Source organism: Lactuca serriola, chromosome 9 (genome assembly GCF_051521515.1).
Source record: "Lactuca serriola cultivar US96UC23 chromosome 9, Lser_US96UC23_V15, whole genome shotgun sequence".
NCBI classification, from domain to species: domain Eukaryota; kingdom Viridiplantae; phylum Streptophyta; class Magnoliopsida; order Asterales; family Asteraceae; genus Lactuca; species Lactuca serriola.
This window is the reverse complement of record NC_136416.1, coordinates 36896907-36919813: the sequence shown is the minus strand read 5'-3', so window position 1 is coordinate 36919813 and position 22907 is coordinate 36896907. Positions and strand designations below refer to the sequence as shown.

The 22907-nt window shown below is 34.5% G+C and overlaps 6 protein-coding genes across 6 annotated transcripts; 1 reads left to right on the top strand and 5 right to left on the bottom strand.

The window, feature by feature from the left end:
• Positions 1–71: 71 nt before the first annotated feature.
• Positions 72–844, bottom strand: LOC145075546 (uncharacterized). The gene is made up of 2 exons (XM_079021753.1): positions 517–844; positions 72–445 (listed from the first exon to the last, which is right to left on the bottom strand). Exons 1-2 carry the CDS (start codon positions 842–844, stop codon positions 72–74), a joined length of 702 nt encoding a protein of 233 aa, XP_078877879.1.
• Positions 845–4790: 3946 nt separating this feature from the next.
• On the bottom strand, positions 4791–8866 carry LOC145074819 (DHHC-type zinc finger family protein). Its single transcript, XM_079021145.1, has 7 exons — positions 8329–8866; positions 6446–6538; positions 6265–6366; positions 5715–5792; positions 5541–5639; positions 5349–5444; positions 4791–5262 (listed from the first exon to the last, which is right to left on the bottom strand). The coding sequence occupies exons 1-7, from the start codon at positions 8599–8601 to the stop codon at positions 5116–5118; spliced, it is 888 nt and encodes a 295-aa protein (XP_078877271.1). The 5' UTR covers positions 8602–8866; the 3' UTR covers positions 4791–5115.
• Positions 8867–11160: 2294 nt separating this feature from the next.
• Positions 11161–13351, bottom strand: LOC145073171 (amino acid transporter AVT1E-like). The gene is made up of 7 exons (XM_079019737.1): positions 13195–13351; positions 12884–13103; positions 12663–12798; positions 12341–12506; positions 11997–12040; positions 11854–11916; positions 11161–11742 (listed from the first exon to the last, which is right to left on the bottom strand). The coding sequence occupies exons 1-7, from the start codon at positions 13349–13351 to the stop codon at positions 11656–11658; spliced, it is 873 nt and encodes a 290-aa protein (XP_078875863.1). The 3' UTR covers positions 11161–11655.
• Positions 13352–13446: 95 nt separating this feature from the next.
• On the bottom strand, positions 13447–15391 carry LOC145073172 (amino acid transporter AVT1G-like). The gene is made up of 4 exons (XM_079019738.1): positions 14933–15391; positions 13907–14190; positions 13596–13810; positions 13447–13494 (listed from the first exon to the last, which is right to left on the bottom strand). Exons 1-4 carry the CDS (start codon positions 15154–15156, stop codon positions 13447–13449), a joined length of 771 nt encoding a protein of 256 aa, XP_078875864.1. The 5' UTR covers positions 15157–15391.
• A 237-nt stretch (positions 15392–15628) lies between these two features.
• Positions 15629–17788, top strand: LOC145073170 (uncharacterized). Its single transcript, XM_079019736.1, has 8 exons — positions 15629–15767; positions 16075–16224; positions 16345–16524; positions 16605–16693; positions 16819–16883; positions 17063–17165; positions 17273–17386; positions 17483–17788. The coding sequence occupies exons 1-8, from the start codon at positions 15629–15631 to the stop codon at positions 17603–17605; spliced, it is 963 nt and encodes a 320-aa protein (XP_078875862.1). The 3' UTR covers positions 17606–17788.
• Positions 17789–19733: 1945 nt separating this feature from the next.
• Positions 19734–22285, bottom strand: LOC145076421 (putative receptor protein kinase ZmPK1). The gene has a single exon (XM_079022300.1). The coding sequence runs from the start codon at positions 22268–22270 to the stop codon at positions 19883–19885; it is 2388 nt and encodes a 795-aa protein (XP_078878426.1). The 5' UTR covers positions 22271–22285; the 3' UTR covers positions 19734–19882.
• Positions 22286–22907: the final 622 nt, after the last annotated feature.

Genomic DNA, 22907 nt, shown 5'->3' with positions numbered 1-22907 from the left:
ATTTTTTGGCAATTTCATTCCGTAACTGGGCCATATATTCACGGTCTGCTGCAGTACCGTGTATTGGAATCTCACAATTTTTTATTATCAACGACTGCATTTTTATTTCGAACAGAGACATGTGGTTCATCATATCGTGCAAAATACTCATCACGTAGTCCCTTTCTTCTTATAAAATTATGAAGCGCAAAGCATGCAAGGGTAATGTTTCGTTGTATAATCAACGAGAATAGTGCCATCCTCTTCAATATAGGGAATCGTGCCTTCAAGACACCAAAAACATGCTCAATGACATTCCGAAGTTTTGTGTGTGCATGGTTAAATTTTTCTTTATTTGTTAATGCACGTCTTCGACGAAAATTTCCAAGCCAATACCTCACATTGCGATACGGTGTTATAAAGCCTCGAATGTTTGCATAGGCGACATCACAAATATAATATTTATCTGTAAAAAGACAAAAAAAATCATTTATTTTTCAAACTAAGATAAAACTATTTAAATAACAATAGATTTACCTGATGGTGGAAACGAGAATGTTGCATGTAGATTTGCTAATGCTTCTGATAAAATTCTCGAATCATGTGCTATCCCTTCCCAACTGGCCACAACAAACGTAAACATCATGTTGAAGTCACATATTGCCAATATGTTTTGGTAACAATCGCCTTTTCCCCTACTTCCATATAAATCCCGTTTGTTTGCGGGGACAACATGTATCAAAGTGTCATCAAGTGCACCAACTGCTCCTTTGAACACCCGTCGTAGCCTTATATTATGTCCCGGAATGTTTGGATTCGGATTAAAAGAAGTTGGTACTATAATGTCATGTGCGAAAAACAACATTTTGTCCAACACTTCATGAAAATTTTTATGAATTGTTTGTTTTGAGTGTTGAAATTTTCGCTTGATAATCATGTATCGTTGGTTATGACCGATCATCATAAAAAACATAGCCATCTTTTCCTCAACTGATACATGTTTGCTATCCTTTTACGCGTAATTTAGTCTAAAATGCGCGCGTAGTCGGACAAATGATTCACAAGACATGCGTAGTACTTCAACACATTGTACTTCTTCAATACAAGTGTTCAATAAGAATTTTGTTTGCTCATTGGTCCATGTATGTTTATCTGCCATTGCTAATAAAAAAACATATGGAATACATACTTTAGCAAACATAACTTTATACCAAGAACTTTCAGCATAACAACAACTTGTATTGATTAAAATAACCAATTTCAGCAAAGATTATTCATATTTCAGCAACAATTATGACACTTCAACAACATTTTATGACATTTGAACAATATTTCATGACATTTCAGCAACAATTCAACAACAATTTGTGACAATTCAACAACAATTTGTGACAATTCAACAACAATTTTATGATATTTCAGCAATATTTCATGACAATTAAACAACAATATGTGACTTTTAAGCACAAATTGAAGACATTGTAGCAAGAACTTATCATTTATCAAGATAGAAACAACATCATCAACTATTTGATAATATTAGCATCAAGATTAAGCAAGAACAAAGATTGAACAACAAAAATCGAAAAATTAATATCAAGCATGAACAATGAAGTAATTCCACCAACTTATTGGAACGAGAAACTGTGGGAAGGGGGCTGTGCCGGTGGTGGATGCTCTGGGAGGAGTGTGGTCGACGAGAGGTGGGAGACGAGAGGTGCTGCGATGGACTTCTCGGAACGAGAAACTGTGGGAATGTGTCAGCCGCATTTTTTTTAAGGTTTAGGTTGGTTTGAAGAGGTTAGAAGTAATTTTCAAGTGCTGTCCCAAGAAGAGGACGGGAAGAGGTTTGTGTGACATCCCCAATTTCACGGCCAGAAAAGACCGATTTGTTTATGCTTTGTTTTATAAAACCAGAGTAATCATTTGATTAAAAGAGTTGCGGAATTCGTTCCAAAAACAAAATGTGATAAAATTTATCAAAACATTTCTCAAAGAGAATGTATTTTCATTAAATAATAAAACCTCGGGATGTCATGTTCCGATACAAACCAAAAGCATAAACAGTACAATACAGACCTTACGGTAGTTATTTACAACTACTGGTCTATAATCTCGAAATCTCTCATCAAGTCAACCAACTTATACTCTTGTGCCATTACCTGTAATAAAAAGAAAACTGAGTGGGTCAAGCTTGGGAGCCTGGTGAGCATATAGGGTTTTCAACTCACAATAATACAATTATTATATTTAATCGTCAAACAAATCAACCCAATTACCCAACCTCATTATCTCCTTTATTTCTTAAGAATTTACCCTAAGAATTGATCATCCTTCGCTCGTTCATTCCTAAGGAATTGACACAAAGTCCATCACCGCCAAGGTCCTTAAAACTTACTGGGTTTTAATTATCCAAATTTTAAGGCATTTAAAATTATAATTAAGGAAACTAGAAACCCTATCAATTTCGAAAATAGGGGTGGAGGCTAAGGTCTCAAGAACCCTAAGTCTTTTGCGAAAATTTAAGGCCATTAAGGTTTAATTTCCATAAACCCTAATTTTGAACAGTTCACTATTATGCACAATTAGTTAGAAAACCAAAGTTCTTATACCACTGTTGAGTTTGCTAGGTTAAAAAAAATCATGTGACAGAAAAACACTTAAACCTTTAAGTTCACATGCACCTAGAAAGGATCTAGGTTTTCTCTATTGATAGAAGTAACCTATGAACATCAAGAAAACCATAGAGAGAGATTATGAAAATTGAAATTAACATAAAGATTAGGGTTAGATACCTTTTGATTATTATTGAAAATAATCAAATCAAATCCTTTTGAAGTTCCTTAGAAAACAAGCACTAAAAGCTTGGATGCCTCTAATGGCACACACCCAAACCTTAGAACTAGAAGACCATTGAGGAGGGAGGAGGGGAGGAAAATTTTGTTCCTATGGCTTTATGGGTAGCGCATGAACGAAATTAAGGTCATAAGGGGTCATATTTATAGTCTAGGTAACTTAGGGACCAAGCAAGTTTTGAATAGATTTTAATCCAAATCCAAATCATTTCCTTATATGCATCAAAAAGGCTTCTGGAAACCCCAAGGAGGCTCCTAAAACCGTCCACCCCTTGAATGGTTCTACCGTTCTAGAATCGCTTCTTTTGTTCAACTATTGAACAATTACAATTCACCCCTTGCACCTCTAATAAATTCCAGTTAACCGTAAATTAATTCCAAATTAATTCTGATTAATAATTAATCAATTTTAATTGATTTCATATCAATTTATTAACCATATAAATTAACAAAAGAATTATTTTAACAATCGATCTCATAATAATTTATTAATCACATAATAAACTAATAAACCTACTGTCTATTTCCAATTAATATTTTAATCATATAATATATTAGCAAATCATTTCGTAATAATTTCCAATTAGTTTATTAATCATATAATAATATAATAAATCATCATTTCTCTATAAATGTCATTTTACAGTACATTCGTTATTCATTTATGAATAAAAACTATGATTATTTTTTTTTTTTTTTTTTTTTTACATTTTAAGTATCATTCATATATGAATATAGCATATACTAAACATAGTATATTCATATTTAAATATTAGACGATTCATTAACTTGTGAATATTACATAGTATATTCACTTGTGAATATTAGATGGTATATTCACTTATGAATATTAGATAATATTTTCATATCTGAATATTACATAGTATTACATGGTATATCACATGTGAATAATACATCGTATATTCACTTGTGAATATTAGATGATATATTCACCTATGAATATTACACAGTATATTCACATATGAATATTACAATGTGTTTTCACAAATATATATAATCTTTATATGTTATTCACATATGAATAACATACAAACTTGCATATTCGTTTTTTTGTTTTAATAATCATATACTGATTCAAGCAAGAAAATATATTCATATATGAATATAACGTGGTAATTTAGTTTATGCATTTCATCAAACAGTTGGAGTGCATACAAGTTAACTATTTTAAAAATGTTAAAAAACATCAAGTTATCAATTCCAAATCATCATATACTTCCGATTTCATCTTCAGATGCGACACCTATGTCTGATCGATTTCTCATTTTGATTTTGATTTCCGAAAATCCGATTGGGAACCTATGAGTACCGATTCTGAGTCCTTCAATGTCGACCGTGACTGCGAGTCAAGCACTCCGATTCCAATTTCATGAACAGCGAAGAAATTCCGATTCCAACTGATTTCGTTTGCGAATCTGGGAAATTCTAGTTCCAAACTTTAACAAATCGATGAAATTGATGAATTTAGGTTGCGAATTTGTCTTGAACGACGAACCTCCCATCTACGAATATTGATGATTGATTAACACTGAATGACATTGATGATGGTTTAGTTGAAGAAATTTGGATGATTGTTGAAGGTTGGAAGAGAAATTTTGAGGATGAACGAACTGTTATCGAATTCTCTATAGTTACATATTTGACATTGAAGGTTATTAACATATTTACAAGTTTGCCACCGTGTCTTTTTATGCTTATATAAATGAGAGGCTAAGAATGATTCCCTCATTCTCAACCTTTTTTATTTTCTCAATTGAACCCACACACACACACACACACATATATATATATATATATATATATATATATATATATATATATATATATATATATATATATATATATATTTGTGGGTAAATTTAAAACCAAAATGACCATTTGTGAAATTTTGTCTTATATTTAGGTTTACCGGCCTTCATAGGAGACACAAATATGTAGCTAAAAAACATTTCACATAAGCCAAAGGAAGGGATAAAAGACTTCCTTTTATAGTTAAAGCAATTATCTATACAAATATTACCCATCCATATCCATATCCATATCCATCTATCCATAATCCATCCATGTTGCTTATTGTATGTACAATACAAGCACTAAAAGTCTAAAACAAACTCTAATCCCCACCCCACCCCACCCCACCCCACCCCTCAAAAAACAAACCCCACAACAAAAGGACAACTTGTTAGTACTTCTACTTGCCCTATCATATCATTAGTCGATCCCCGGCCTTTATACTAAGTTATATATAACAAAGATAATTTTATGAAGAAGAAGAAGAAGAAGTTGAAGTTGTAGTTGTTGTTTTGAATACGCCATGTGGATGATCATATGCAGTTCTGAAACGTAGACCTGATCCTATGTAGTTTGATACAGGACAAACCCAACAAAGAATGTTGGGACCCAATACCTATAAATATATAAATTAATTAATCTTTTTTTTTTCTTTATATGTTATAAAAGAAAAGAAAAAAGAAAAGGGAAATGTTGTCTCACTGTAGTTAGATTTTCATAGACCCCAAGATCATACGGATGAGAGTACACATTTCCGCCTTGTTCAGCTAGCAACATTGCCCTCACGCCTTCGTAATACTGTCACATGTTGATGTTATAAACATTGTTTATGTTTAAAAAGATAATGCCTACAATAAAAATCTATATATTATTTAAAAAAGAAAAAAAAAACACCTCTATTGTGGTTTTGTTTTGTAATGTAAGATGGATATGCCACCCCAAAAAGACACCTAAAGCCATGGTAAGTGCAATTAGCAACATCCCGGATATGATCTGCAAAACAAATGAACTTTGTAAGATTTTTTTTTAAAAAAAAAAAAGAAAAAAAGAAAAAGAAAGACTTCTTACATATACAGTTCTATAAGATCCTTCGGGTTGCTGTCCATCTTTTTGTGTATCAACAGTTAAACTACCTAAAAGCAAAATCTACACATCCAAAAATAAAGAGTAAATTACATGAATGGTCCCTATGGTTTAGTGTAATTTGTGCGTTTGGTCCCTAACTTAATTCAGAAGGTCCCTGATGTTTGTTTTTGTTACGCGTTTGGTCCCTATCTTACCTTAAAAGACTATTTTTCCCTTGATTTTTTAATTTATTTAAATAAACACACCCACCCCCTTCATCTTACCTTACCTACCCCTTCATTTTTATAATAGTCGTTTTTTGTAAGATCCGGACCAAACGCGTAACTAAAACAAACAGTAGGGACCAAACACGTAACAAAAACAAACAATAGGAACTTTCCGAGTTAATAAAAAATAAGTTAGGGACCAAGCACACAAATTACCCCAAACCGTAGGGACCATTCGTGTAACTTACTCAAAAATAAATAAATCACTTCAATCATTTAAAAGTTTAAACAGAAATGGAGAAAGAAAGATTTAAGATGATACACACCATAGAGTATAGGCATGCGAGGACAGCATATACAACAAACACAAAGAACACCTTATAGTTGGCGTGGCCCACACAGTTGTTCATCCAAACACAATGGTGATCCTTCAATTTCATTTCCAAAAAGGGTAAAATCGTCATTTACTAGCATAAATCATAAAACAACAGAAGGTGGCAGGCATACCATTCTTAAGACACAACGTTTACATATACGACAATGATGGGAACGAGGTGGCTTGTATGATGAACATTTCTTGCAGTATCTCAAGTCACCCCCCTGCAAAAAACAAATCTACAGTCTCAAAACACAAGGGTAAAATCGTCATTTACAGTTCTTTCAGCCCAAGAAAGAAAGAAACAGCATTTGTTCATACAGTCTCATATGGTATTGGTATCGACACCATTTGAGCACTAAATGAAGTTTATGCTGCAATTAATTCTTAACTATTACATTCGGTTTATTTAATTTATTAGATACTATGATCAAATATCGTGTTCAATTTAAGTTCTAATCATATTGAGGTTAAATAGAATTACATTTGTATTGTTATTTATAGAAAATAGTTTGTGATTAATAATAGTTCTTATATAAACATTCATTTGTCATTTACCAACATTTCTATACAAAAGGGTAAAATGGTCGTCATGCACTCATCATATTCATACACTTCATTCTGTTCAATAAAAGAAACAGTCTTTATGTATACATCACTTTATCCAGACAGACATCACTATCCATTCAGCCACTTCATCCATACAGGATTTAATAAGAAAACTCATAGTTACATGTTGTAAAGTTATTAGGGAGTTGAATATACCATAGAAATTATGTAACTTCACAAGACTGAGCATATATATTTTGTATTTCCTAGCTACACATTCAAGTCAAAAAAATAGTTACAATTTCTTGTCGAATGCGTTACTATTCCTCAGTTTGCATGATTTCTTACTATCACATTGAACAAACTAGTGAAAAAACTGTTTTGCTCTATGATCAGAATTCAAAAGTCAACACCAAATACAAGTATAGGAAACTTTTATGCTCTAAAGCATTTTCCTTTCTTCTTCCCCTAAGTATTTATAACATCTTTACATATACAGATTATAGAGATAGATCTAGTATGAATCATGCTAGTAAAAATAATTGGATCTTGTTGAGTTGACAAAAATGGTCATAATCATCAGGTGTAAGTAGATATGAAAATAGCTAAAGTTACCTATGATTAGAGATATACTCAAAAGAGAAGCATTGATCAATTATCATTTATCACCATAACAAATTTGTTTCCATGTCTAAAAAGGAAGCCATGTTGGATGATCTTGAAATTAGTTTGTTATTTATTAGAGCTATTGATAAATGGCCATGAACACAACTCTTTACAGCAATCTTGAAGAAGCGTACAAGACTTAACCTTAGGGTTTCAATTTTAAGAAGAATAGCCATCAAGTGTAGCACGTGAGGGAAATCAATGTGTCTGCTAAAGCAACCTCCTGCCAACGGTATTTAAATTTGAACATGCCATTACCACATTTAGGTGTTAAGTTTTTCTAATATAACAGTTTCAATGGGGATATGGCTCAATTTGGTAAGCTATAATTAACTGTTTCTTTTTTACTAAATGCAGAAAGATCAACTCAACAGAGAAAGAACACTTAATGGGAAAAAAAGAAGAAGCAACCCCCTGGTTTCAGTACATGCCTTAACGTCTAATGGAAGAAAGTATACACTTTTATCTTAAATATCGATGAAGATCACTTATGTTGAGTATTTTGGGAATGATGTAGATTTTGATATGAACCAGCTAGAGTAGTTGAACATTAACAAGCTAACAATCAATCCCAAGAAGTAATGGCTACTTAGCAAGCTAAGGGGGAAAAACCCTTTTAAGGTCGGTCTAAACAAATCATAACAACGGATTATCAAATCACAGATTTTGATTTGCAGAAATGATTTTAAAAACACAGATGGGATCTTAAACCTGAAAAGGAAACTAATCGAATAAATAGAATAAGAAAATGCAAATCAAGTAACATTCGAAGAAAAAGAAGAGATCCCGCATTGTGTACCTTTCGTTTGATCTCATGAATCGGGTGCTCCGAGTCCTCAATGTCGGGCGCAAATGAAGGCGGAACCCGACCAGGATCCGTGAACATGGCGACGACGTAGTTACGGATACACATAATCGCAACCGCGGTGAAAACGACGGTGTTCATGATTCCTGGAGACGAACGGAGCCCAAACCATTGGTCCACAAAAACGAAGACAGTCGAAAAGTATACGTAAACGATGGCAAGTGAGACGACAATCACGTGCGGCGAGAGCTTGCCGCCACTCGCCATTTCTCGAGGAGCCACGCTCCTTCTTCTTTTTCAAAATTTCTTTTCCGGTGATCTCCCAATGGGCAAGATTAGGGGAAATTGTAGGTTGATCTTTGAGGTAGAATCAGTGCGGCGGAGGTACCGGCGTATAGGTTTACGACGGCATCTCCGGCGGGGGGATTTGTTTATTATTAGGAGAGATTGCAGAAGGGAGCGGTGGGTGTCCGATAGGTCTATTTGGACAAAGAAGGCTCCCAGTTTTGGCTTCCACGTCAAACAAAGCCTGAAAGGCCCCGGAAGAAGAAAAGTACGGATAAGTTACAACATAGACCCTTACACTTTTCTCTATCATCTAAAAGTGGCTCAACATTAGTCATATTTCCTTTTTATGATTTTGTAGATTTGTTTTTAACTTTTAGGTCACGATCATTTCTTGACATTGACCAACATATGTGTTGTAAATCATAATAGTACCAAAGTAAGAAAACTGATTTATAATCTATAGTCTTCTCATCTCTTTACCAACAAAACAACTGTAAGGACTAGTACATAATCTTAGTTGTACATATGATATAGCTCATTATTTATAGTTTTATACCACTGAATCAAACAAATATTTCTCTCATCAATAAATGACAATGATTTATAACCAGAATTGATATGCCTCATAAAGAAGAATCCATGATCTTTCATTTTCACAAGACAGATAAGTAAGTCGACGTTACTATTAACCTAATACTTATAGATTCATCTAACCATTTATTGATGTAGGACATGTTAGACTCCGTTTGATAGACATCTTTTTAGGTCCAAACAATTCTTTTTAGTTGAATCGGCCGAAAAAACTATTTGATTTGTACAAAAAATGGGGTCTTTCCCGGTAAAATCATGGGCGGTCCTAGAGTGGGGGCAGTTGCCCCCACAACAAAAAAAAAATCAGTAAAAAATAGGTTTTTTTTTTTTTTTTTTTCAAAAAAATATATTTTAACCCTTCAAAATTATATATTTTGACTCATCAAAAATATTTGCCCCCCATAAAAAAGTTATAAAAAAAATTGCCCCCTCTTCGGAAAATTTTTGGGTCCGCCCCTGGGTAAGATATGTCTTTCCTAAAAAACCTCAGGGGAGTCAGATTCTTTCCTAGACAACATTTTCTCAGACAGCAACCATCAAATAGGCCTTAATTAATTTGTATACATTTTTCATATATAAATTTTCCATTAGCATTTTTTTTGGCTTATCTAATAAAAGTTTCTCTTAACAAACCTTACCCAAATCATGTATAAGATGTGTAATCAAATGTTGCCTCCTAATATATATATATATATATATATATATATATATATATATATATATATATATATATATATATATATATATATATATATATATATTCTTTCTAGACTGAATAGCTTTTTGGTAACCTCTAAATGGAACCATTTTGAGGTGAATTGTTCGGATTCAATATGTGTGACTCAATCTCCAAAAGACTTCCGAATGAATAAAAAACCTCAGAACTACATCTGAATGGTTATGCAATTTTACATTCCCTTAACTAGTAAGAGTTCAAAATTCAACGCAATTTACCAAAGTCCCCTAATGGCGGTTTTAACAAGAAGTTTTTGATAGTTTTTAAAAAGTTAAAAAAAAAACTAATTTAAGAAAAAGTTCTTTTTTTTTTTGAAATATGAAATATGAGCTTAAAACTTTAATTTTATAAAAAAAACTCATAATTAAAAAGATAATTAAAATAACTTTTAGGAGTTTTAAACTTTTAGCTTATATAATCTATATAACTTTACACATTTTTACAGCTACTTTTGTCAAACATTTTTAAACAAATAAAAAACTACAGTTTCAAAGGTCTTGTTAAAGACATTTTAGTTTTGTTTAACTTGTATCGAGTAATCCACCCTTCTAGCCGTATGCTGTTAATTTGTTTTTTTTTTACACCGGCGCCCAACAAGTTTAGAGCGACCATTTGTGTGGCTTCAATTGTAGAAGTAGAGATATGAAATATTGTTCGACTTTGTGAAGCAGTTATGTTTGTTTGAATATTCTTTGGACTCATTTGAAGTATCTATGATCTATCTATTCATGGTTTATTTAGAGTAAATGGTTCAATCTTTACATATACACATACATGATATTTATTTTCAATTATTTAGCGTAAACTATATATACAATGTGATAATGAAGTGGCCTTTGTTGGAATGTCATAGAAGATTTGGTGATATTTTTGGTACAAGTATATAGAGTAATACCATGAGTATATTAGATCAAGGTTCTAAATGACGTGAGGCGTGGCGTGACGTGGCGGCAAGGCCAAGCCTCAAGCTTAACGAGTCATGGCGAACCATGACGTTTTTCAAGGCGTGATGTAAGATGGCAATTTTGAATTAATTTAAAGTTATATTACCACATATATATATAAATTTATATTCAATATAATTACTATTTAGAAGTGTTGGATCAATAACTAATAACAAAAAATTAACAAAAACCACAGTAGCAAAAAAACGTGTCTTAAACAAAAAAACACGCGCTATAACACGCCATAACGAGCCATGACGTGCCATATCACGCCTTGCCAGGCGTCACGCCTAACAGCAACGTTATGAAGCTTTTCGTAACGGCGAAGCCACGCCTCACGCTATGACGCGCCTTTTAGAACACTGTATTAGATTGATGTGATATTTCACTAAGTTATTTGTTGTTAATATGTATTTCGTTACGCTATGGTATATATTTTGACTTTTTTGAATGACAAACGTATATAAAACTTCGCCTTTTTTTCTAACTCAATAACAAGATTTTTTTTTCATCCTTACTTTCTTTTCCCTCTTTAATTCTTAAAATAACTCAAAAACAAAGTGGGAAAATTATAGTCCCTTAACCCCAAATGAAACCTTTAAATACACAAAAACCACCATATACGAAAGAGTCAAAACAATAGCAACGACATAAACCTTATGGCCTCAACACAAAAATCATTTTCAACATCTAATCAAACATAAAAATGTGGTATCAAATAAAATTCCCGTTTCCTAATAATACTTACCGTTTTCCTATAATCTAACCAGGAATACTTGAAAGTGATGAATATGTGCCTACAATAGCACTTATCAATCCAGCAAGAATCATTAAAGAACATACTGTAATCTGCAAAAAAAAAAAAAAAAAAAAAAAATTATAGATTTCTGCTTGAGGAACATACAAAAAAAAGGTAATATATTTTATACGATTATGAAAATAAAAATGTAAGTTTTGGACCTCAAATGTTGTGGTTTGACCACGGAGTAAACGCAAGTAGCAAGCACACGGAAAGATTACAGACTGTAAAAACATCAAGAAATTAATTATTTTAATTAATTAAAAAATATTCATAAAATGAAGAATAAAAATGTGAAACTTACTACAAGCATCATGAGTACTGATCCGGTCAAGGCCATTACAACTCCTGTAATGAATATAATAAATTAAAATAAAGTATGAATTACGTTTTGGTTCTTGAGTATAGCTATTTTTTCAATTCTAGTCCCAAAATGTTCTCTTATACATTTGGTACTTATTTGACGTTTTTAGTCTATGTTCTAACTAAAATGACTAAACTTTTGGGGACCAAAACTAGTAATTTACTTGGAACAGGGACCGAAAATGTTGCAAGAACCTCAAGTAAGCCGCAAAATTGAAAAAAAAACAACTTTATTTAAATAAGGACGAAAAATGTAATTTAGTTTTAATAAAAACAATCCATTACCAAAATATGGAACTGTTAAAGCTACAAGTAGGGTGAAGAACATCAAAGCTGTTCTGATGATTATGGAGACAGCATAAGAACTTTGTTGAGATGGAGGCAAAAGTTCTTCAATACCAAATGCTATTGGTGTAAGCGTTAATGCAAATTTTGTAACCGGGGTAACAACCTGTGTACAACATGTATATAATAATACTATTAGATTAATTAATTTTAAAGCTATATATATATATATATATATATATATATATATATATATATATATATATATATATATATAGATATGATGGGATTTTTTTTAAATTGTTATTTGATGCATATATACCACTGTCCATGCTGCAATCTTGGAGGTAAGATAATGAGGTGGCATGTTTAAAGTGAATTGAGATTTAATGTAATCCCCAAACATCAAGTATCCAAATACTCCTACTGCAGTGTACAAAACGAAACCTATAGAAAAGCTGCATTGCATGCATGCATGAATTCACAAGTTCAATAAAAAAGTGTTTGGGGTAAAAAAGTAATTTTGATGAATAATCGTGTCACCTGATAAGCATAGCAGATGGAAATCTAGAAGGATCTTTCATGGAAGTGTAGATATTTGGAAGAACAGAATGGCTACCATAGCAAAAACCAATAAGTCCAACTGCTACAGGCAAGTTTCCAACTTCTAATGCAGTTCCACTCGGTTGATATTCAATTCCATCAACTACCCCTAGCCATAGTAAGCATAGAATCACAGTTGCCAATGTTACAACTCCAAAAGCTGCTCAAAAAAACCTATGGAATTAGTCCCTTTAATTTATCTCAGGGGTAAAAAGGGAAAATTACTGAAGGATAGATATAGAAATTAGAACCTGAAATATAGGAGAGTAAACTGAGGTTTCTCAGCCAAACTGTTGGAAGGATGACAAGGGTGGATATAATGGCACATAAGTAATGAGAATCAAGATGTATGCCACCAATATCCAATTGAGCAAGTGGAAAAAGTGATGATAAATTGTCATTCATCATTATCAAATATTCCACACAAGAAGACTGCAGTATTAATTAGCACACAACTTGAGATTAATTTAAACTGTTAATTAGATACAATCATGCAAATGAAATTAATATTCACAATTAGCACTTACAAACAATTCCATGTACAAAACCATCTGCATTGAAATGAAAAAAGAGAAATTAAAGTTACATATTTGGTCCTCATGGTTTGTTTTTGTTATTTGTAGAAATATTTGAGTTTTGTATAAATACTCACAGCTATACATATGCGGCCAACAAAACCAAATGCAGCTTGTCCAATATCAGGGTAAGATTGGAGCCCATCATATCTTTCTAAACACAGTTTTATCAATATTCCTGTATAGCAAGAAATACCACCACCAAGTAATAGAAGCAGAAGACACAACCATCCTCCTTCTTTAAATGCATAAGGCATTGATAGGAGTCCTATACCACATAGGACATTTATTGCTGCATAACAATCACTACAAACAATAAGAACATAAAAATCTCATGGAGAATAATATGGGCTGAATGTTCTACTTTGAAGGAAGGTATTGGACTAACCATTAAGAACAGATTGAGAAAATGAGCACTGCTCTACAGGAGGTGGTAAATCATGGAGGCTAGGGATTCTTAAGGCTGATATTCGAGAGAACTTTATAGGGAGTGTTGAGATAGGAACTTGATCTTTGTCCAAGCTTGTTTCAGTAATGAGGGGCTTGTGCAAGGTGGATTGATCATCTGTAGGACCAAATGATCTCTTTATAGGTAGATTTAGATTCAACTCTGATGCGCCTTTTAAAGTACCCATAGACTGAAGGGGCATTGTGTACATGTCCATTGACTGCCTGCATAATTTGCAATTCATCATGGAAAATTATAAAAGTTAAATGTAATCTACTGTATCTGTGGATATTACTTATTGTTTAACTTGTGTGAGTTATCCTATAGGCAGGGTTTGAGTTGTTATCAAACTCTTGTCTCCTGTGATACCCATAGACTGAAGGGGCAAATTTGAGATTTCAAACTGCAAAGACTCTTTGCATTGTTGAATATACCAAAGATTGAGAATGCAGGATTACTCAAACTATTATAAGTATTTGTGTCAGTAATTGTTTTAATTAATCACCACATCCACATGCTTGTTACTTGTTTAAATCAAACCTTTAAACTGTACAGAGTGTTTTACTTAAGTGCAAATGTGGTCTTTTTCTTTCTGAAATGTTTGCTTAGGACAGATTTGGTCTACCCCTACCCTGTTCTCCCGAGGCCCTGGTCTGAATGCTCATTGAGCCTGGCTTTGTTGCTCGCATGGTTTTCTATTTACAGTTGATGTAGATTTGAAGAAATAACTGCTGCTAAGAATGATATATATGATAGAAGACTGAGATATCTACTCTTCAAGTGCAAATTTCATAGAATCATGGATATTTAAAAATAAACACTATGAATTTTTCGTATGAATGGCGGTATCCTTAAGTGTTCTTCTTCTAGATTTGATAATTTATACTCAAAATTGATCACAGTTGCATAGAGATTTGGTATAGTCGGAAACATCAATGGTCAAAGCTCGAAATGAACGAAGAGAACCTGTAAGTTTGAGGCCACGGATCAATGGAACAGTTTTGAGATTGAGAAGCGGTGATGAAGCCGGAATTGGTTTCAGCGTAGATTAATTCACTGTCGGATCCGGTTTCATCATCGTCGTTATCCTCGCCATCGCAATGTATTTCCGCTTCGTTTTCTTCATCATCTGTTTCAACCTCAATGCGCCTATCAGGCACAAATTCTTCGTCGATTTTCATCCCTGTCATAGCTAAATTATTCTTCAATTACAACCACATTCATAGAATTTTGGTGTCAGATGTATTGTGAAGTTGTTAGGCTAAATTGTTTGATGATTAGTGTAAAATTAGAGAGACACGAAGTCCGAAATTTATGCATTCATGCATGTCGATATGGTGAAATTTATTACTAGTTTTTAATTTTAATCTTTAATAATCCTTTTTCTATATTCTTAAATCTTTAAAATTAAAATAAAAAATAAATGGACCATAATACTTGCTTTAACCAATCACGTTAAAATAGTCATTTTTTTATTCCGTTGTCGTTGTAATGGAATCCCCATTCTATTATTCTGTCATCGCACACCAAAGTGACCAAACACTGGTCAATTGCACCTAATTTTTTTAGAAAGATTCCACACTTCCACCTCTATATTATCCGCTATTAACCAAGCATCAAGAGAGAGAGAGAGAGAGAGAGAGAGAGAAGAGAGAGAGAGAGATGACGGAAGTGAGAGCAGACGGAGGCTCAGCCGCAACAGCTGCTACCGGAGGATCACCGACGGTAAAATCGATCTTCATTCATCCAATTAAATCATGCAAGGCCATTTCCGTTTCACAAGCACCTCTTTCTCCCACCGGTAATCTTCGTCCCTCCAGTTTCAACTTCCAATCCTTGCAATTTTTATACATTCAGTGAAAAATCCAATCTCCAAATTCATTAAAAAAATATTCAATTCCACCTAAAAGTTTAGATCCTCTGGATGCAACTCGTTAAAGTCATTAATCTTTATTACGTAATTTTGTTGGCCAACCTAAAAGGGGTTAAACGTGTCCCGATTTTACCTCTGTAGCTTGCTTAACCAGGTGGTTCTTTCTGCATGTTCACTTGCACCTCTGCTAACAGCATAACAATCAATAAATTTGTTAGATTTTGTTTTGATACAGGGTTTGTGTGGGATCGTCATTGGGTAGTTATAAACTCAAAAGGCAGAGCGTGCACTCAAAGAGTTGAACCAAAGCTTGCTCTAGTTCAAGTGGAGATGCCCATGGAAGCCTTCTCTTTGGGTTGGGAGCCCAAAAAAACTTCTTATTTGGGTATATCTTTCTTCCTTAACACAACTAAAACTTGTCACAAAAAAGATACCAAATTTCACAAGCGTTGTCCCAGGAGGAATTGTTTATGCAATATGAATTGATTTGATCTTGTTCGGGCAGTGGTACGTGGGCCCGGTATGACTACCGAGCTCAAGATCTCATTGACCAAACCATCATTACGGTCAGACGGGATTTCGGTCTGGGAGTGGTGCGGGTCAGCCTTGGATGAAGGAGACGAGGCTGCAAAATGGTTCACTGAATATCTTGGAAAACCTAGCCGATTGGTGCGCTTTAATGAAGGTAAAATCCTATCACGTTTTTGTAAATTCATTTTATATAATACAAGAGAAATTTAACTCACTCGTGTTTTTTGTATGTAGAGACCGAAACTAGACCAGTTGACCCTTTATTTGCTCCTGGATTCAATGTTAAATTTACAGATGCTTTCCCCATCCTTTTAGCATCCCAGGTTAGTGACATTTGTTATTCAAGAGGAGGGTATTTACTTCTTTTTCACACAAGAATCGCAATTTTGTCCCATTGATATCAAATGCATTCTGTTATATTCATAATTTTAAATATTGAATTCTGCAGGCCTCTTTGGATGCTGTGAATGAACAGTTAAAGGAACCCGTTAGCATAAACCGGTTTAGGCCCAAGTATGTCTTTCATTGTTTTAAATTGTTATCTGGATAATGAAATTTAAAATATTTGAGAAAATTACAGCCAATTTGGGAAACACTTGAAAACAAACAAACAAATGAGTCTTTCTGCATTAAGTCAAAAGTACTAACAATTAACACATCTTTGGCTTTTTCATAACAAATTTCTCATGCAGCATCTATGTAGATGGTTGTGAATCGTTTGCTGAGGACCTCTGGAAACATATCAAAATAAACGGGTTAACTTTTACAGGCGTCATGCTTTGCCCACGTTGTAAGGTATTGCAATTCGTCAATAACACATGTGTCATATTAATTTTTTTTTTTTTTATTATTTTGAAAAGTTGAACATTTATATTCATTTAATTCAAAAACCTTTTTCTCAGGTGCCTACAATCAATCAAGAGGACGCGACTGAAGGGAGTGAACCAACTGTAACCATGATGAAGTTCCGATCGGCCAAAGTCTTGGAAGTGAACCCCACAAAATACAAGGGCAGGGTGAGTTACATGTCCCCACATTTTATCCTAGTTGTAAGAAAGTAAGGATCTATGTGTATAATCTTCCGTATTCATTTAAATGAATAAAATTTGTAGGTTTACCTTGGGCAAATGATGGTGTGTGAGAATATTGATAACAATTGGAGAAAGGTTATCAATGTTGGAGATGTTATTCATGTGGAAGAGGCATTTGCATCGTATGCAGATGTTGCAGTTTAATATTAATATTTATTGTTGGATAGTTGCAGACTTAGAGACTATAAGTTTTGCTGTCAATATACATCATGACAACCGTTGTAAGATTGCCTTTTTATTTTTTTTCTTGATTAATTGAGCTCTAGCATGAAGAAATGGATGAATAATTTCAGGAAATAAAAGAAAATTATTGCAAGTTTCTGTTAATCTCGAGGATTTATCACACAGTACGTATTTTCCCATAATGGATACCAATTCTCATTCCAAGTATTAATAGTTACATAATACGAACATTGACTTAAACACATAACAAATAATATATATATGAGTCTAATATACATATACAAACTAAGACTCTTCGGTGTGGGACGCGGTTTGGAACCGCACTCATGCCACGTGGGACATGAACACCGCCCCCAGGGTGCGGTTTCGAACCGTGGAGACCGCACTACGGCCCTAGAAGACCGCATTCTGTGATTGGTTCTCTTCCCCTTGACCGTTCAAAGATTCGTTGCATGCAATTGTTTTTTTTTTTTTTTTTTTTTCTTTTTTAACCTTTTACTCCATCTATATATACATATTTACCATTTTTACATTCACACAAACTTTAAACACATAAAAATACAATCATTTTATCCAATTTTCTTTGAAAAAATGTCTTCTTCCAAAAGACCTAGCAAAGAAAAAACACCAGTCAGAAACACCAACACCCCAATACCTTCATTTGATCAACCGATTTTCTCACCTCCGTATTACCACTATAGCGGTATGTTTCCTTCTTTTCCACAACGACCAGGGCAACCACATCCACAAACACCACCACTACCACAACACGACCCGGATTTTAATCCATTTGATTTTTTGTCCCAACCCGAGTTTGTGCAACAAACACAAACACAACCAGAAACGGTCGTTTCTGATTCCGAACCAGAATTCGTTACAGAAACTCAGCCCACTCGAGCAACGAATAAAAGAAAAGAGAAGGCGGAGGCTAGATGTTGAGAACCTTTGGAAGCGTTGGTGTTGGCACAATCTTGGATCGATATTTCAGAAGACGCGACGGTTGGAAAAGACCAAAAGCATGACCGCTTTTGGATTCGCGTTTTACACAGGTTCCATAAAGGAATGGGCCGTGGAGAATACCGTTCAAAACATCAAGTGTACTCCAAATGGGGGAAGATGAACAAGGAAGTCATGTTGTTTAATGACTTGTGGAACAACATGAAACGTCAATGGAAAAGTGGAGAAAGCGATGAAGTTATTTTGCAGAAAGCGTTGAAAGTTTATCAACAAGAAAATCTGAAGGCTTTCAAGTTTCTGGAAGTTTGGCATTTTTTGAAAGATAACAAGAAATGGCTGAGTAGCAAAACATTTGACCAACATATCGACAGTGGGTCAAAACGCAGCAGAACATCTGAGTCCGACCACACTACATCAGATGCTCGTGTTCAGTTTGATCTAAACGAAGATGAACCTGTTCCAGTTTCACCACCTTCCCGACCATTGGGAAGAGACAAATCAAAAAACAAAGGCAAAGGCAAAGCGTCGGATTCAGATGATTTGAAAGAAATGGGAACCAACATGAAGGATATAAAGGAGAGAATGGATAAGATTTTGAAAATTGCTTCTGAAAGAGAGCTTCGGAAACAAAGGGAGAGCGACATGCGAATACTAGCAATGGACACGTTGAATATGACCGGGGCGGAGCTTGAAGTGGTTTTGGCGATGAAGGAGGAAGTGAAAAACCGTTACATGAATCGTGGCTAATTTTTAGTTTTTTTTTTCAACTTTTTAATGGTTTCTTGTGTGTGTTTTTTTTAAAGTTGTTGGTTTTTTGTTTCTACTTTGTTTTTCTAAATTTTTAGGTTTTTTTTTTTTTTTTTTTAAATTAGGCAATGTATGGTGTTTGTATTTTTAATTAATTATTATGTTTTTAAAATTATGTTTTTTTTATTAAAAAATAAGTTTTATTAAATTAAAATACTTAACAAAAAAAACAAAAATAAATAAAAAATAAAAAATAAAACTAAAACTGTGGCACAACACCCTTGGTGTGGCAAGAAACCACACTTAAGTGGTAAACTGTGACGTGGCGCTTACGTGGCGAGGGAGGGAGTGCGGTTTCGGTGGCACCACTCCCTCCGGCCTAATATTCCTCCATACTTTTGAGCGGGAGGCTGCCAATCTAGATCTAAACCTTTGACCAAAGAAGACGGGAGTTGCATTAATTTGAAGCAGCATCAATCAAGGAAAGTGTAATACATTCACATAAACAGTAAAATGCAATTCTTTTTAGCGAGTCTACTCAGGCTCGCAATCAATTAGAACTTGGACTACTGAATCCATTGTAGGCCTTTTATTCCTGTCTTCCTCCACACAACTTACACCAATCTCAACAAGTTTTACAGCTTGCTTCCTACTAAACAACCCTCCCAACCTCGAATCAATCATCTCTTCAACCCACAGATCCATTTCTTCTCCTTGAAGCTTCGTTTTCGTGACCCTTACAAACTTCATAAGCTCCGTTTCTTCCTCTTCCTCTTCCCCTTCCTGAACAACAATATTAGAAAGTCGACTTCCCCTTGTCATTTCTAAAACCAAAACCCCATAGCTGTACACATCAACTTTTGCTGTGATAGGAAGGTTGCTAGCCCATTCTGGAGCCATATATCCTTTTGTCCCTCTGATCCTGGTAAACTCCGAGCCTTGACCACCTCTCTGAGTCAACTTTGCCAGACCAAAATCTGCAATCTTTGGTTCGAACGACTCATCTAAAAGAATGTTTTCTGGCTTAACATCACAATGGATCACCCATTCTAGGCATTCATGGTGTAAATAAGCCAAACCTTTTGCTATCCCGATGGCAACTTTGAACCTTTCTTTCCATTGAAGAAAACTCGAGGAGAACAATCTTTTGTCAAGAGATTGATTTTCTACAAACTCATAAACTAGAAGTTTGTGTTTTCTCTGAGAGCAGAATCCCCACATCCTCACTAGATTCATGTGATTGATTTTACCAATGGTGCTGACTTCTGTCCAAAACTCTCCACCTTCTTCGCTCACATCACCCAGTCTTTTCACAGCCACCACCCTTTCGTCTTCCAGAATCCCTTTATACACAACTCCTGATCCTCCTCGGCCTATCTCCTCCTTAAAGTTCCGTGTCGCCTTCAACAGCTCTCTATAACTAAACCCTCTAAATTGACTAGATACCATACGATACCCTTCTTCTAGGTTGTTTACCAATGCGTTGTTTCCATAAAATATCCACCACCCCAATAAGATGACCAAAGCTTCAACTAAACCAATAGCCAAAGCAAACGAGTAAAGATAAACCCATTTCACCTTTCCAGCAGGTGATTTATACATAGATGGAGAACCCACCATGACTGGGACATCTGTACATATGGCCTTTGAACCATTAAGGATTGAGGCAGATTCGGGAGCTTCCATGCCAATTGGTACTTTGAAGTACATGGTTGCTGGGAAATTAGGATACTGGTATCCATTAAAAAGGTCGCTTTTTACATAGCAAGTACCTTCACCTGTTAGCCTGTAACCAAATGCTTCACAACGACAATCGCCCAAGCAGATGTCTTTACACGATTCAAACGAAATGCGCGATGAGAAATTTAGATCAAAGCCATAGTAATCAGTATGCTGCATCGGCACAAATCCAAACGTTGCTGACTTTCCACATGTATTGTTGAAAGTAGGCTTACAACCTTTACCTAAATCATTAGGGTCACTCCACTCATAGTGAGGTGGACATGAACATTCAGGTTTGTCTCCATAAACACAAACCCCGTTTCTCCCACAGATTCCATGAATATTACATGATTGTGATATAGCTTGCCACGAGATCGACCATAATCCTGTTGACTCATTCAAGCTATAAAATCTGAGATTACCATCATAGTCCATGGTGAGCCTCCTTCTGATCCCAAAACCCATATCTGAAGAATTAAATTGCAACCCATCGCTTGAGTTAAACACACCGAGATCATTAAAGAATGCGTATCTGGTATTGTTAAAAGGGGTTCTTCCATAGGCCCAAACATTAAAACTTGGATCAGGACTAGGCCAGTAGACACTTGATATTTCTGGGCCATCGTAAAACATTGTTAAAACGTTATTACTACCATAGCTCAAACTAAAATACCCAGGTTGAAAACTTTCTTTACTGAAAGCAGATATCAAGCTTTTGCTCCTTGTTAATGATTGAGAAGGCAACAGAGTATCAGTTGGATAGTCAAAGCTTTGCCAAAGAATCTGATCTTTGTTGTTCATGAGTACTAGATTACCTGTATTAAGCAGCACTACTCTATCTACATCCGTGGACGTTGGGTTTGTCTCCCACACAAACGTGCCATCCACATCAGTCAAAACCATGGCACCATTTGTCTCAAGTGTTAACTTTGAGCCATGGCCATTGACAGGTTTGTTGCTGTTTGCAGTCCAAACCACAGTACGTTCTTTGGAGTTTGTAAACCAGATTGCAAACCAGTAAGCATTGGTTTGAAAGCCATAGAAGCCGCAGGTAAAAGTGTTGTCAGGGGAGGTTATGAAGTGTGAATCATCATCTACGGAGAGAAACGAGCCTCTATAAAGATGATCCTGAATTGTGTTCTTTGATACGGAAGATCTCATTAAGCAACAGAAGAGGAGGAGAAAGACTCTTTTCGTCATGCTGGGCTGTTTAATTCTTTCAGTAAACAGCTTACTTTGTTTTAGTGAAGAGCGAAGACTTTGCGTTTGGAAGTGTTAATTATTTATTCGGGGTAGGGCGTGCATGTATCACCTGAATCCTTGTATATTTGCATTTCTTAATACTAAAGACTTTGTTCTATGTGTTTAAAATGTAAAATGATTAATGTTATATTAGATACAATGAAAGATTCTGACATGAAATATATTATGAATTATCATTTATGTCTTAGTTGATAATAATTTCTTTTATTATGTCAACGGTTCATTAATCTATTCTATTTCTATTTCTAATCATAACCACATTTTGTCAAACTCAGTATAAAATGTTTCCATGTGTCTTTCGTAAATTTGTAGCATTTTGGTTATACTAATTAGAAAATTACAAATTTGGCCATTTTCTTTAATTACTTAGTAAAAATAGCAATAAATAAATAAATAAAATACAAAAATAGCCATCAAAATCGCAGATAGATTAGAGTCATCTGCAATTTTGGCATTTGATCTGTGAATATACAAGTGTTTAAAGCGTGGACGTGCATTGTCAACTATACGTTAGTTCATCTGCGATTTCCTCTGACGTTTCATCTGCGATTTTGCACATTTTTTTTTAATTTTA